The 14,426-nt window shown below is 33.8% G+C and overlaps 1 protein-coding gene and 1 pseudogene across 5 annotated transcripts in view; both read left to right on the forward strand.

The window, feature by feature from the left end:
• The window catches only part of HERC4 (HECT and RLD domain containing E3 ubiquitin protein ligase 4), a 116,477-nt gene that overhangs the window by 63,753 nt on the left and 38,298 nt on the right, over window positions 1-14,426 (forward strand). For 3 of the 5 annotated variants that reach the window (XM_032841930.1, XM_032841940.1, XM_032841950.1), the window contains exons 9-14: window positions 2,373-2,449; window positions 2,726-2,850; window positions 4,052-4,111; window positions 4,244-4,355; window positions 4,856-5,045; window positions 6,535-6,707. In XM_032841930.1, the coding sequence (XP_032697821.1) occupies window positions 2,373-2,449; window positions 2,726-2,850; window positions 4,052-4,111; window positions 4,244-4,355; window positions 4,856-5,045; window positions 6,535-6,707 (737 nt within the window). Of the gene's footprint in view, window positions 1-2,372; window positions 2,450-2,725; window positions 2,851-4,051; window positions 4,112-4,243; window positions 4,356-4,831; window positions 5,046-6,534; window positions 6,708-7,210; window positions 7,316-14,426 lie in introns of those variants that run through there. The other 2 variants (XR_004380783.1, XM_032841960.1) reach the window with 2 other exon arrangements.
• Window positions 3,696-3,815, forward strand: LOC116858440 (annotated as a pseudogene).

Genomic DNA, 14,426 nt, shown 5'->3' on the forward strand with positions numbered 1-14,426 from the left:
CAGTTTAGTCTTGATTTTGGCTCAGGTCATGATCTCAGGGTTGTGAGATCCAGCCCCATGTGGTACTCCACGCTCAGCAGAGAGTCTGCTTGAGATTCCCTCCCCCTCCCCCTGCTCATGCACTCTTCTTCTCCAAAATAAATAAATCTTCAAGAAAAATTATTATCAGGGTGCCTGGGTGGCTCAGTCGGTTAAGTGTCTGCCTTTGACTCAGGTCATGATCCCAGGGTCCTGGGATTGAGCTCTGCATGGGGCTCCCTGCTCAGCGGAGAGCCTGCTTTTCCCTCTCCCTCTGCCTGCCACTTTGCCTACTTGTGCTCTCTCTGTCAAATAAATAAATAAAATCCTTTGAAAAAAAATGTTATCCTCCTTAGTGTCAAAGAAATAGAAGTTTAAAAAGCAAGAGATGAATAAATAAATGGACAAGATCGAGTTAATTTTTTTCTATTACAGGGTAACAAACTGTGTAGGTAAGGAAGCTAATGGGCCAGCTATAAGAGGAGGAAGTAATGTTAGCATATCATCATTTTTCAACGCACAGTGAATTAATGGTCTAAGCACTGAGCATCAGTGGTTCCTAACATTGCAGAAAGGAACTCAGCCACACATTATGTGCTTCCTGATGGGAAAACAGCTCCTGCTACCACCTTGTAATAGTTTTGTTGAAACATTCAGACTTTAATTAAAGCCTTTTTAAGATCCAACCACCAATTTACAGGAGGTACAGAAGGACCAAGAGAAATATGAGGGGAAACCTTGAGGATACAATTAGCAAAATTCAGTCTACAAGAAGCTGTTAAGACAGATGACTAGATTTTATAAACTTTTTGGAGGAGTGATTACAAGGAAATTAAGAAAAATAATTTTTGGTACCTCCCTTATATCCCCAAGAAACTTATTCATGTACTGTACTCATCTTTCTTCTTGATTATAGAGAGCAGAATCACATTTTAGGGATAAATGAATAACATCCTGCTAAATATTTTAAGGAAGTTAACAGTTTTAAGTAGATTTGTGAAAATGATGTAGAGAATAGATTTTAAGTTGAATCATTGGTTTATTTAATATTTTAGATTTACCCTTTTAATCTCTTCTTAGAAGTTATTTTTGCCATAGAGCATTCTTGGTACTTGTGGAAAATTTAGTCATGTTGATGTTTTGAACTCTGAAGTTCTCAGTATGTTTTGAGCTAGATAAATTTAACAAATATTTAGTGAGTTCTTTTGCAAATCAAACATTGTGCTTGGTAGTAGGGAATAATCAAGGAAATTAAGATGTGGTCCTTAAGAATTTATAATTCTGTAGCAGCCATGGTTACAAATCATACAAGGTAAAGAACTAGCAAACTAAAGGGTGGTGGGGGTCAGGAGTAGGATGACAGAAATGTATTATATTTGGAAATAATGAGACTTAATTAGCCCAGTATCGGGCTTGATGTTTTGGTATGTGATACTGCTAAGTGCTAGCCCAGAAGTCCTTTTTTTTTTCTCCCCCACAGTACTTTTGATAATAGATGCTCTTTCTATTTTGAAAAGCAAAAGAGAAGAAAAGACGAGGCATTGAATATCTTTTTGAAAAAGAACTTTATTGTCTTAATTTTACTGCTACTAAATTTGCTTATTATTTTGGACTAGATTTGATTTTTGGGTTTTTTGTTTTAAGATTTATATATTTTTTTTCAGAGAGAGAGACAGTGCAGGTGGGGGAGGTTCAGAAGGGGGAGTCTTAAGGAGACTCCCACTGAGAGCAGCACACAGCCTGACATAGGGCTGGATCTCACAGCCCTGAGATCTCAGCCTGAATGGAAACAAAGAGAGCTTAATCGACTGTGCCACCCAGGTGGTTGATTTGGGTTTTATTGATAAAAAGTTGCCAGTTAAGAGCTGTGAGTGTCATCTTACTTTTGTACAGCTATAGTAAAAGAAAATTTTGCATTATCAAGTATTTTACTCAAGAAGTTTTAACATTTGCTTGTTTGTTGTCATTCTTTTTTAAAAATTAATATTCTTAATTTTTATTTTCTTCTGAGCTTTTATACCCTTTGTTCAATTTTTACATCATCTTCAGTTTAAACTAAAATATATTGAGATAAAAAAGGCATTGACTAGAAACACCGCTTTATTGTGCAAGCTGGAAGAAAGACTTGCAGACTTACCAAGTGCTTGTTATACTTGTAGAATCATTCAGTGTGTGTCACTCAGTCAGTCTCTTTTCTACAATAATCAAAATATTCCAAGTCATTTTATACTGTTGAATGCTGAATAGGATGTCTGGTTGAGTTAGATTATTAAGAGAAAAATCCAGTAGCATATTTGATAGCCTGAAAGTGTCATATAAATCTTGAATTTCTTTACATCTTATTTTTATTACAGATTCTGAAGAATATTTCTGTGTGAAAAGAATTTTCTCAGGGGGCGATCAAAGCTTTTCACATTACTCTAATCCCCAGGTAATAGTAGTCATACAAGTAATTACTGAACTCAGATAATTTTGAATAATTTTTAAAGCCCATATTAATGTTCTTTGTATGTTACAAAGTAATTGCCTTAAGCCTTTTTGCCTCCAAGTCTGCAGAATTTTTCTGATCCAGTTGACAAGTACTGTTTCAGGTATTTAGTAGAGATATACTTGGATTAAAAAAATGAAATACATAGTGGAAACTTGTCTTGGTTTAAGTTATATATATATATCTGCTCTCTGGCTAATCTACTTACTTTAAATTTAGAACTGTGGGCCACCAGATGACTTTAGATGTCCTGATCCTTCAAAACAGATCTGGACTGTGAATGAAGCTCTTATTCAAAAATGGCTGAGCTACCCCTCTGGAAGGTTGCCTGTGGAGATAGCCAAGTAAGAAAAACATTTTTCCTACCCAACACAAACACAACTTCTTAGCTCCATGGTAGTGCTATCTTGTACTTAGAAGTTTTTGTTTAAATAAGTATTTTATTAATATCACTCACTAAAAAAAAAAAAATCATTCACCAAATAGTTTACATAAGTTTAAATATCTGGAATTTCTATAATGATACTTTAAGAGCTCTCATTTGAATATATTTATATGTTTTAATTCTTTCATATTTATAATATTAAATGATAACTTGAAATATTAAACACAGCCACTAGGATTGGATTTGAAATAATGTTACTTCTAGCTTCTTAGTGTTCACTGTCTTTTAACTTTTATGCTTCTTAAAAGATTTAAGTATTAAATCTTTCTTGAATATTCTGCTTATAGATGAACTTGTTTAGTATTTAGAGTTTTCTGTTGTTGCAGGTGGTGTTGGTTTTGGGGATGAGAGACTGTATCTGATAAGCTGTTTTTATTTATTTGTTTTTTATTTCTTTAAACATTTTATTTATTTATTCATGAGAGACAGAGAGAGGGGCAGAGGAAGAAGCAGGCTCCCCAATGAGTAGGGAGCCCGATGGGGGACTCAATCCCAGGACCCCAGGGTCATGACCTGAGCCAAAGGCAGATGCTTAACCATCTGAGCCACCCAGGAGCCCCGATAAGCTGTTTTAAATTACAGATTGTTTTCCTAAGTTAAATTTTTTCTTAAAAGCCCCAAAAGGTGGATTTCAGGAAAAAATAATAACATCTGATATTAGATTTACCATCCTGTATAATTAAGAAAATTAAATGTATATGTTTATGTAAAAAAAATATTTTTTTTTCACATCATCGGATTTGTGTCTGTGATCATACCACCCTGAATGCACCTAATCTCATTTGATTTTGGAAGCTAAGCAGGGTTGGGCCTGGTTAGTACTTGGATGGGAGACTGCCTTGGGAGTAGTGGGTGCTGTAGGCTTAAGAAAGAAAGAAAAATACCAGATCAGTTTGATGAATTTTAGAAAGTCTAGGATAAGCGGTATTACTTTAACCTTTAGTAATTTAGCAGTTTGTAAAATTCTGATTTATACTAGTTGAATATTGGATAGAGGAGTGCTCTGTGGCATTAAATAGTATATTAAATATTTTGATTAAAAAATGTGGACACTGGATTTCTCATTTTGTGATTTGGGGATTTTTTAACTTTCTTTTTAGTGAAATAGATGGAACATTTTCTTCCTCTGGTTGTCTAAATGGAAGTTTTCTAGCTGTTAGGTAAGTGGTAATTCTTTGGTATGCACAATTTTTAAAATTGATTGTATTAAGTAATATATTAAATAAATGAAATAACTTTAAGGATTTATTATTTTTTTCTCTCTCTCTTCTTTTTTTGTTTCTCTTTTATAGCAATGATGATCACTATAGAACAGGCACCAAATTTTCAGGGGTTGATATGAATGCTGCTAGGCTTTTATTCCACAAACTTATACAACCTGATCATCCTCAGATATCTCAGCAGGTTTGTTCTTGAAGTATTTTATATTTTGTTATGTAGCCTGTTGAACTTTATATTATTTTGTATATTTATAGCCCAGCAACTTTGTAGTTTTAGATATTTCATTGTGATGTGCTGTTTATGATTCTATTATATAAGCCAATATAAGAATTAAATAAGGTTTTATTTTAAAGCATTTACAGCTTAGCTATCAAATATCTGTTAAATCTCTCCAGATGTTTAAGTAGACCTTTAATACTTAACATTACCATGTTGGTTAAGTTTCTATATAGGTATAGCTCTAGAGAGTTTAAATTGAAATTTACACACCAGAGTTTTAAAATGCTCTTAGTAATGCTTAGGCATTAATTTTCCCTGTGTTTCAGAGTACATTCAGTGATTCATTGTAAGATACATTTTTTTTTTAACCATTTTATGTTTGCTGTGTTTATGATTTTTCTCCTTGTTTTTGGAAAGTACATTCATTTTAAATAAAGTAGGTTTTACTTTTTGTCAAAATATAGGTGGCAGCTAGTTTGGAAAAGAATCTTATTCCTAAACTGACTAGCTCCTTACCTGATGTTGAAGCATTGAGGTTTTATCTTACTCTACCAGAATGCCCCCTGATGAGTGATTCCAACAATTTCACAACAATAGCAATTCCCTTTGGTACAGCTCTTGTGAACCTAGAAAAGGCACCACTGAAAGTACTTGGTAAGAATTCTGGTCTTTTTTTTTTTTTTTTTTGTAATTTTTTCTCTTTAAATAAAGGTGCTAATAAGTTTTTAATTTTTTTTTTTGCTGTCTGAAATTTTGCTACCCTGCTTATTTGACACTGTCTTACAGAAAAATAAACCTGTTTTTCCTTTCATTGCTTTTTTCTAGTCATGCTGGTTATTAGAGGCAAAGCATGTTAAATATTAAAATTTTAATCAAACAACAGCAGAGACAGTATCAGGGAAGAGAACCAACTGTTTTCTGTATTTCCCCTCCCTTGTCCCTCTTGATCTTGCTATTAAAGAAGTAAAGGTGGAGGTACAATTAAAACTGAGCAAAGATGGGTATTAAATCCTTCTTGAACTCTGTTATAAACTCTTTGCCTTGTATATCTCTCACCTGCTAATTTCCCCATGTTTGATTTTATTTCTCTGAATGTAGATGAGATTCTACCACTAATCTGATCTTGTTGTTCTGTCTCTATCTACTGTAATTTTTTGGCCTAAACTTTTCTCAACTTAATTTCTCAATTTGTATAGATTTCATCTCTGTCTCCTGGCCATTATAGTTTGCTTGCTACATTTAACGTAGTACTTTCTTTGCTGATAGAATTTATTGATTTATGAAGCTAAGATACATAGAAGTCGTAAAATCAGTACAGAAAGTTTTAGGCTGAGAGTGAGCAGAGGAAGTAGTTAAGTAAAGTGTAGAATCCTCAGTAAGTGAAGCAGGGACTCACAAGAGTATTTCCTTCCATGTTGTCAAAAGTTTTTGTATTTCTGTCTGCCTCATAAGATTATGGTGTTTGTAATTAACAACTACAAATATGTGGGGAAGAACAGACATGTTAATACTCTACATAGTTCTCAGTATCCAATTTTCAGGATTACCTTGCATTTTAAAGGTGTGGTACTTTACAATATTTCAACTTTATGTTAGGTTGAAAGATAAAACTTGAAAAGATCCCTAAATATTGGGTCTTTAGCATGTTTAAAAATTAACATTCTGGTTTTTCAAAGCACTTTTTTTTAAAGGTGTGGTGTGGGTTTTTTTTAAAGTTTATTATTTTTAGTGATCTGTACGTCCAAAATGGGTCTCAAACTCTTGACCCTGAGATCAAGAGTCCCATGCTCCTCCTGTTGAGCTAGCCAGGTGCCCACCCTGAAAGCACTTTTTAATAACTGATTTTAATATTAGGTATAGTATTGAGTTTTTACTATAATTTAGGAAGCCACGAAATGAATTCAGAAGACGTTTCGTACTTTATTTTTGCTTCTGAGAGCTTTCAGAACAGTATTCTTTGAGAGTAGGATGATGTCTGTAAACTCTAGAAATGTTACATAAAATACTGTGTTATATGGATCTTCCTGGGATTTTGAGAGGGTTAAGAGTACTGCTTTTAGAAGAAAAGTCTTGTATGATTTTGAAAATTGTGATTCTTTTTTAAAAAATTTATTTTCTTTGTATGTTCACCCTTTAATAACAGAAAACTGGTGGTCAGTACTTGAACCTCCGCTATTCCTCAAGATTGTAGAACTTTTTAAGGAAGTCGTGGTACATCTTTTGAAACTCTACAAGATCGGCATCCCCCCCTCTGAAAGAAGAATTTTCAACAATTTTCTTCATACTGCATTAAAGGTTTTAGAAATATTGCATAGGGTATGTCCAGTAGTTCTTTTATTTTCCTCTCTCCTCAATGCTGCCTAATAGATTGATGATGTTTATTTTAACATTAATATTATAGATTTAGGTTAGCTTAAGAGATACAGATTACAGATATTTAGAAAAGTTAAGTTTTTCTTTAAAAAAATAATACATACTTTGGAGCTTTGGTCTTACTTGACTTTGTTAGGCATTTGTAGATAACTTCTCTGTAGTTGGGCAGAACAATAGCATACTAATGAATTAGAAATCTCCTTACGTTTCTTTGTGAAGATCATAATTAGTTTAAATATGATTTTTGTCATTTATAAGTGGTTATTATATGAGAGATCGCATCCTGGTTGTGATTATGAATATTTAAACTCAAGTTCTTTTGTTATTGGGTACTAATGGTTTCAATCAAAGTAGAATATTCCATTTGAAACAAATGACTAACTTGAAATTGGAACCATATGTAATTCATTAATTTGCCTATTGTTCTTTCCTGCCCTTCTTCCCAGTGTAAGAAATAGTACCCTTTACACTTGTAGCAGTTCAAAGTTACATGAAGAAGTAGAGTCTCAGCTGTTTGATTAAAGATGGATTTGAGACATCCCTGACAGCTGGTAGGTATATCTCTGTTATGCCATTTGGTATTCTTGAGAAGCTATTTTGGGAGACATGACCTAAGGGAGAGAAGCATATGTTTCTTATCTCTAGAATGACTAAAAAACACACTGGAACCTTTAATCTTTAGTTTCCTCTCCTTAATAGCTTCTTTAGTATTTTCAGACCCTTCTTGCCTAGTGCAAAGGTAAATATTAAGAGATAAAAGAGATAGTCCTTCTTACTCTTTTAGTGAAGTTCCTGGGTATTTCCTCAGTTAAACTTCTTGAATTTACTTTTTTCTTTGGTATTGAGTATGTTCAAGATTCCTAGTAATTCTCTTATTATAATTGAAGAGATGATTGACACTTCTTTCCGTGGGAACACAAGTCATTCTTTCTTTTGCCTTTCCCAGAATAAGGCTTTCTTGCAGCATTTTAGGGTTAATTGAATTCTGCAGTAAACTTCTATTAAAATCCTCTGTCTTCATAGGATGAGTTTCTACTTTTCTGTGTGCCTTTTGTCTAGGATTCAAGAGATTAATTAGATTTTTTTTTTCTTTCCTCTGGACTCTGTTTTCCTGTTACTTCAATGAATCATCCTTTGTCAGCTGGACCCTATTGCCAAATAATTATTCACTCTCTTCTTTATCTGTTTATTACTCCTTTAAAAAAAAATTGGTTTCCTTAGCTGTGTCTTTACAAGTTAAAGGGAAGGTGGGAGAAGGAGAAGAAATTGAACTTTTTTTTAATAATTGAAGACTGAACTTGAGCAAGTAACTTAAGTTCTTTGCCTAGTTTAGAAGCCTCAACTTGTACTGAGGTAGAACCCTATGGGACTCCATCTCCAGAGACTTTTTTGATGGAGCCATGCTAGAAACTAGGATCCTATGTTCTTGCTGGCTAAAAGGGAAGAGGAAATAATTTTAACACTGGCCAAGATTAGAACCTCCCTTCTACATTAATTCATGTGAGCACTTTACATATATTCTTCATTTAACTTTTTGAACTCTGTAGTTTATAAAACCCCTTAATCTAAATGTCAAAGGTCATAAACCAATAAATAAGAGAGTCAAAATACAAATACAAATCTGCTTCCAAAGTCCCTGCTGTTTCTAATGTACTTCTCTATTAGCGGGTATGGTAATAGAACATGTTTAGAAAGGGGTTTGCTTTTATTTTATGCCCCTACATTTAGAGGTTCATACTTACATAATCGCAGGTAGCATTTTATTGTTAAAAGACTATTTTTGCTGCTTCCTATCGGTGTGGTTTTTGAACAAGCCTTTTCCTTTATCATATATGTAAATGGAGAATTATCTATAAAATAAGGATTAAAATACTGGCCTTGAAAGTTTCCCACGATTAATGTATTATTCAAATTATATAATATATGTAATTATTCTACTTTCATAAGGCACTGATTTGGTTACCACCACCACCACCACCACCATTTGGGAAATGGCTACTTTCAGTTTGATTTATTGGGTTATGAGGAAACTGGGTTGTTGTTTGAAGTTGTTACACTCAAAAGCAGAATGATAATGGTATTAATGTCTGAAACATCATGTCTGAAGCATTGATGTTTGAAGCATCTCTTACTGGGAGTCCTTAGGGCAATCACTTATCTTTCTCCTCCTCCTCACTTTGAAGAAAACTTTCCTTGGTCCTAATCTGCCACAAATAGATAGTTGTGGATATTATCATCAAGGATGATTCATTTTCATTTTTAGTGAAACCCAAGTTGCTTATCAGAAACTTGTATTTTCAAAAACACCTTCTGTCTGACAACTGTATTTATATTCCTTCTCTTTGGTCCATGGTTGAAAATTAGAAGTTTCCTCAAATAGTTGCCTTCTTGACCTACTGGTCAAGGATTAGGAACTAGATTAGGAACTAGAGAATTGGACTGTGTTTACTAATCATTTCAGGATATGTGGATGACTGGTTCCTCCCTTATGTCATGTCCTTTCAAAAGCTTATAAGTTAAAAATAATTCCCAGTGTTCCAAATGGTATTATAAGAAAGATAGCTCTGGTACTTGCTGTCAGGAATGGATATATTACCAGATAAATGAGTTTATTGGCAAGTCGTTCAATTGTTTAGTGGTTTTTGACACAGTACATTGTAGAGATACTGATATACCTAAAGAGAAGACTGACTTGGCATTTCTAGCCTAATTGCTACATATCATGGTAATCTTCTAAATCCATGATTTTCAAATTTTTATTTTTTTGTTAAGGAACACTTAAATAAACCAAACAGATAAGGCACACATATATACTTAACATATACCACCTCTGAACTGAGGTTAATGAACCAGAATACTAAACAGTAATGAAAAGTGAAATAGAAGTGTTATGATCAAACATACATAGATTTTATGTTGTATATTTTAGGCCATAATATTACTATGTAGGTTGTTTAAAACTTGGGATTTCTTCTTTTTTATTCATTTCACGAATGTTTATTTAGAACCTACTATGTTATCATTGTATTAGACATTAGGGATACAGTTATAAAGAAAAGATGTGATTTCTGCCCTTGTTGAGATTATAAATATAGAACAGTATAGACATACAAATAAATAAACATTTGTTATAAAGCATGCTAAGTGCTAGATTGAGGAATATAAAGGGTGCTATGAAAACACATAAGAGGGCTCATAAATCTGAAGAATAAAGGAAGGCTTCCTGGAGAAAATAATGTCCTTGTTATCTGCCATACAAATGTGTGTGTGTGTGTATGTATGTATGTATGTATATACATATATTTTTTTTTAGACTGTTGATTTTATACGTAAATATATGCAGGTCTTTTAGAGAAGTCTTCTTGTTTAACTTCCCTGTTTTTATTAAGAGCAGTATTAACTGATTTTCTCTTTAGTTAAATCATTGTGACTGAATTAAGTATCAGCCATAATTTCCCCCAGTGTAAATTTGATATTTGTCTGTTTTGAGCCAAAACTGGTTTCTGAATTGTTTTTTATTCTAGCATAGCACTTCTTTTCAAAAACATCCATCTGCAGGATATACAAACTGCAAACATTGGTTGCTATTGGTGAAGGAAACTACAGTTTACTTTTTAAAATCTAAAATATTTAAGATAAAAATGTATATTGGTCAGTGAGATGTGAGTCATTTTGTATAGGACTCACTAAATTTTAGGGTCCAATGTGATTAAAAGTTGGTGTGTATGTTTATAAACATAAATATTGGAGAGGGAAAAGGCAAAGAGTTTTTTGTGTAATTATTGTGTATGTTTTATTTTTTAGTAGAAAGAGCTTCGCTAAAGATGCTAGGACGAGGGCCTGTAGATTTTACCTGTGAAGATAGTAGTATTTTACGCCTTGCAAGCCATATGGTTTCTCTTGAAATTACTCAACTCTCAAAAAAACAAACAAACAAAAAAAAAACCACCTCTGCTGCAGACAGTATGTAAATGGAGGGACATGGCTCCTTTCCAGTAAAACTTTATTTACAAAAACAGTCTGAGGGCAGGATTTGGCTCACAGGCAATACGTAGTTTGCTGACCCCTGCTCTAGGATGAGGGTTTTGATTGCCATTTATAAACTAAGTATCTTTATTTTATTTGAAAGCCAGAAATAGCAGTTTTACTCTGGTCAGTTTTTCCCAAATGTGTATCCTGACCACAGATATAAATTTAATCAAACAGTGAAAAAAAGACTCAGAGTGCTTTTGTCACCAAATAGAGGGATTAAAAGTATCAACTTTGAAAATGACAGCAGCATTATTTTCTTTTAAAGATTTATTTATGAGAGAGTGCACATGCACGTGCTTGCACATGTCAAGGGCATGGGGAGCAAGAAAAAGGAGAGAATCTCAGGCTGACTCCCCACTGAATGTGGAGCCCAATGCAGGACTTCATGCCATGACCCTGAGATAATGACCTAAGCTGAAATCAAGAGTCAGATGTGAATGCAGTATTATTAACATGTGCTTCTTAAACTGGGTTATTTGTTCCCTTAAGAGGAGGCCACAGAATCAAGCATTGGTTATACTTGGTGACTATTTATTTATTTAAAAATTTTTTTGGTTTATTTATTGGGGTGCCTGGGTGGCTTAGTTGGTTAAGTGGCTGCCTTTGTCTCTGGTCATGATCCCAGGGTCCTGGGATTGAGCCCCACATTGGGCTTCCTACTCAGCGGGAGCCTGCTTCTCTCTCTGCCTGATACTCTTCCTGCTTGTGTTCTCCCCTCGCCCCTTGTCAAATAAATAAATAAAATCTTAAGAAAATAATAAAATAAAGTTTATTTATTTATTTTTATTATTATTATTTTTTAAATTTAATTTATTTATTTGACGGACAGAGATCACAAGTAGGCAGAGAGGCAGGCAGAGAGAGAGCGAGGAGGAAGCAGGCTCTCTGCTAAGCAGAGAGCCCGATGCGGGGCTCGATCCCAAGACCCTGGGATCATGACCTGAGCTGAAGGCAGAGGCTTTAAACCACTGAGCCACCCAGGCACCCAAAGTTTATTTATTTTTAAGTAATCTCTACAACCGATGTGGGGCTCAAACTCATGACCTCAAGATCAAGAGTCACATGCTCTTCTGACTGAACCAGTCAGGCACCCCTTGATTACAATTTTAAACATTAATACAAAGTATGTTTTTGTATATATTCTAAATATATGTTGCACACATTTATCTATGCAAATAGTCATATTCATATGTATTCATATATATATGAACATATATTGAGGAATAAAATTGTCATATAGTGAGTTAAGAAGGTGGTTTTGTTTTTTTTTTTTAAGATTTTATTAAAGAGAGTGTGCATGTGTGCATGGGGAGGGGCAAAGGAAGAGAATTTCAAGCAAACTCCCCACTAATCGTGGAGCACCACATGGGCTCCCATCTCACAACCTTGAGATCATGACCTGAGTTGAAATCAACGGTCAGTGCTTAACTGACTGAGCCACCTACGTGCCCTCAGAATGCATGTGTATTAAAAAAAATAAAGAGTGCAAGGAAGTTGGTTAAGTGTATTCCTTTAGTTGAGGTCATGATTCCAGGGTTCTGGGATCAAGTCCCATATTGGGCTCCTTGCTCAGTGGGAAGCCTGTTTTTCCCACTGCCTGCCACTCCCCTGCTTGTGCTCTCTCTGACAAATAAATAAGTAAAATCTTAAAAAAAAAAAAAAAAAGTGCATGTGTGTAACAGAAGTCTGTGTTAGAGTTCTGGCTCTTAGCTGTGTGACCTTGGTTAAGATTCTTGAACTCTAAGCCTTAGTATATTCATCTATGTGATAATAATAGTGTCTGTGTCATAGGGTTGTCTTAAAGATTAAATGAGGTAATGTACATGGCGTCTACTTAGTGGTCCATAATGATAGCTTTTATTATTTTATTTGTGGAACATAACATCCGAGGGATTTTCAGGTAAAATTTGCATTTCAGTGAAAGTGTGAGGTGTCATTAGAAGCACAAACTCCGTGTGTGTTTGTCTGTGTGTGTGTGTGTGTGTGTATTTCTAATCTTATTTGTCCATTCATTCATCTTGTGGTTATAGAGCACCTGTTTGGACATAAGCACTGTCTCATACCTCTACTTAATGATTTCTTTTGTTCCTTTTTGAATGTTGTTTAGTTGGTTTAGTTTTTTTTTTTTAATTATAAGCACCTACTTTGTTATATTTTGTAGAATATTTAGCTAGTTTTATTTAGTTTGTGTGTAGATCAGATTGGTTTTTTTTGATGTCTTATTTTCTTCTCCTAAATGTGCCATCTTTCCTAGTGGTCTGTATTTGGCCCTTTTTGTTTTACTTTCTACCTCTCTCTCATCTCCAGCCACAGTTTTGTCGTCTTTAAGGAAAATGTTCTCAGTTAAGTGTTTTAGGCAAACCTTTCTCTTGCCATCATTTTAAAATGAAAAATGACTTAATACTAAATTTCTTGTCCTTCCCAGCTATCCTCTCCTACCAAAACTGTCTTCTCTTCCTGACTTTGGTGTTTGTGTTGCCAGTTTGTGTTTTCAGTTCCTCATGCTTGAATTTTGAAGTTGGTTTTGACTCTTCGATATCAGTTAGCTACCACAGCCTCTGCATTCTTTCTTATTATCTAGAAATCTTGAATTTTCAATATCTTGATTTGTTTCCCTCCACCAGCCTCTGTACTTACTTTTGACTATATTTCACACCATCAACAGAAAATTTTAATAAAATACCATTCTGAGTCTATCATTTATTAACTCTAAAACTAATTTCCCTATGAAATTTTTCCTTTTAGCTCATGCTCTTCTCTTTGCCTAAAATTTTCTTCCTCAGACTTTGTTTTGAAGTCCTTTTCAGTCACTTTACTCCAGTTTTTATTTTGAATATCTTTATATACAAAGAAACATTGAAAGACAAACGAAATAGGCACATACCCTCTATTCTAGATTCAGTAATTATTAACATGCTGTCACATTTGCTTTTCCATGTGTATGTATATACTTTTTTCTTGTTGTTTGAAAGTAAATCCCGATGCCACCTCAGCATTCCTCTTTTTGGGCATTTTCCTATATAACAGCAATACTATTATTTTTCTTATGGAAATTAACTGTAATTCTATAATATCATCCACCTGACTATCCAGGCATATTCAGATTTCTTCTGTTGTGCTAAAAATTTTTTTGTATTGCTGCTTTTTAAAAAACTAGAGTTGAGTCAAATTTCTTTTTTCTTTCTACTTCTTTTTCTTTTTTTTTTTCCATTTATTGAGTCTTATTAGTCTTTTACTATTTGTGAACAAAGTATATATCTTTATGTATTTGGGTCTCTGTTTTCTGTCAGCAATGTTTTGCAGTTCTGAGGTTTTAAACATCTTTTGTTAAATTTATTCCAAAATATTTTGTTGTTATTATAAATGAATTTACTAATTTTTTTATTTTCCACTTGTTTATTGGTAGTATGGAGAAATTCAGTTGTATTTTGTGTATTGGTCTTATTCCCTGTGACCTTGGTAGATTAATTTATTAGTTTCAGTAATTCTCTTACAGATTCATTTGGATTTTTTATGTACATGAAAGCATGTTATTTTCTTCCCTTATTGACTAATAAGACTTACCTACGATATTGACTATTAATGGTTGTTGTTGTAGTAGACATCCTTCCCTAGTTCCTGATCTTAAAA

Source organism: Lontra canadensis, unplaced genomic scaffold (assembly GCF_010015895.1).
Source record: "Lontra canadensis isolate GAN:19392208 unplaced genomic scaffold, GSC_riverotter_1.0 scaffold3, whole genome shotgun sequence".
Taxonomy (NCBI): Eukaryota; Metazoa; Chordata; class Mammalia; order Carnivora; family Mustelidae; genus Lontra; species Lontra canadensis.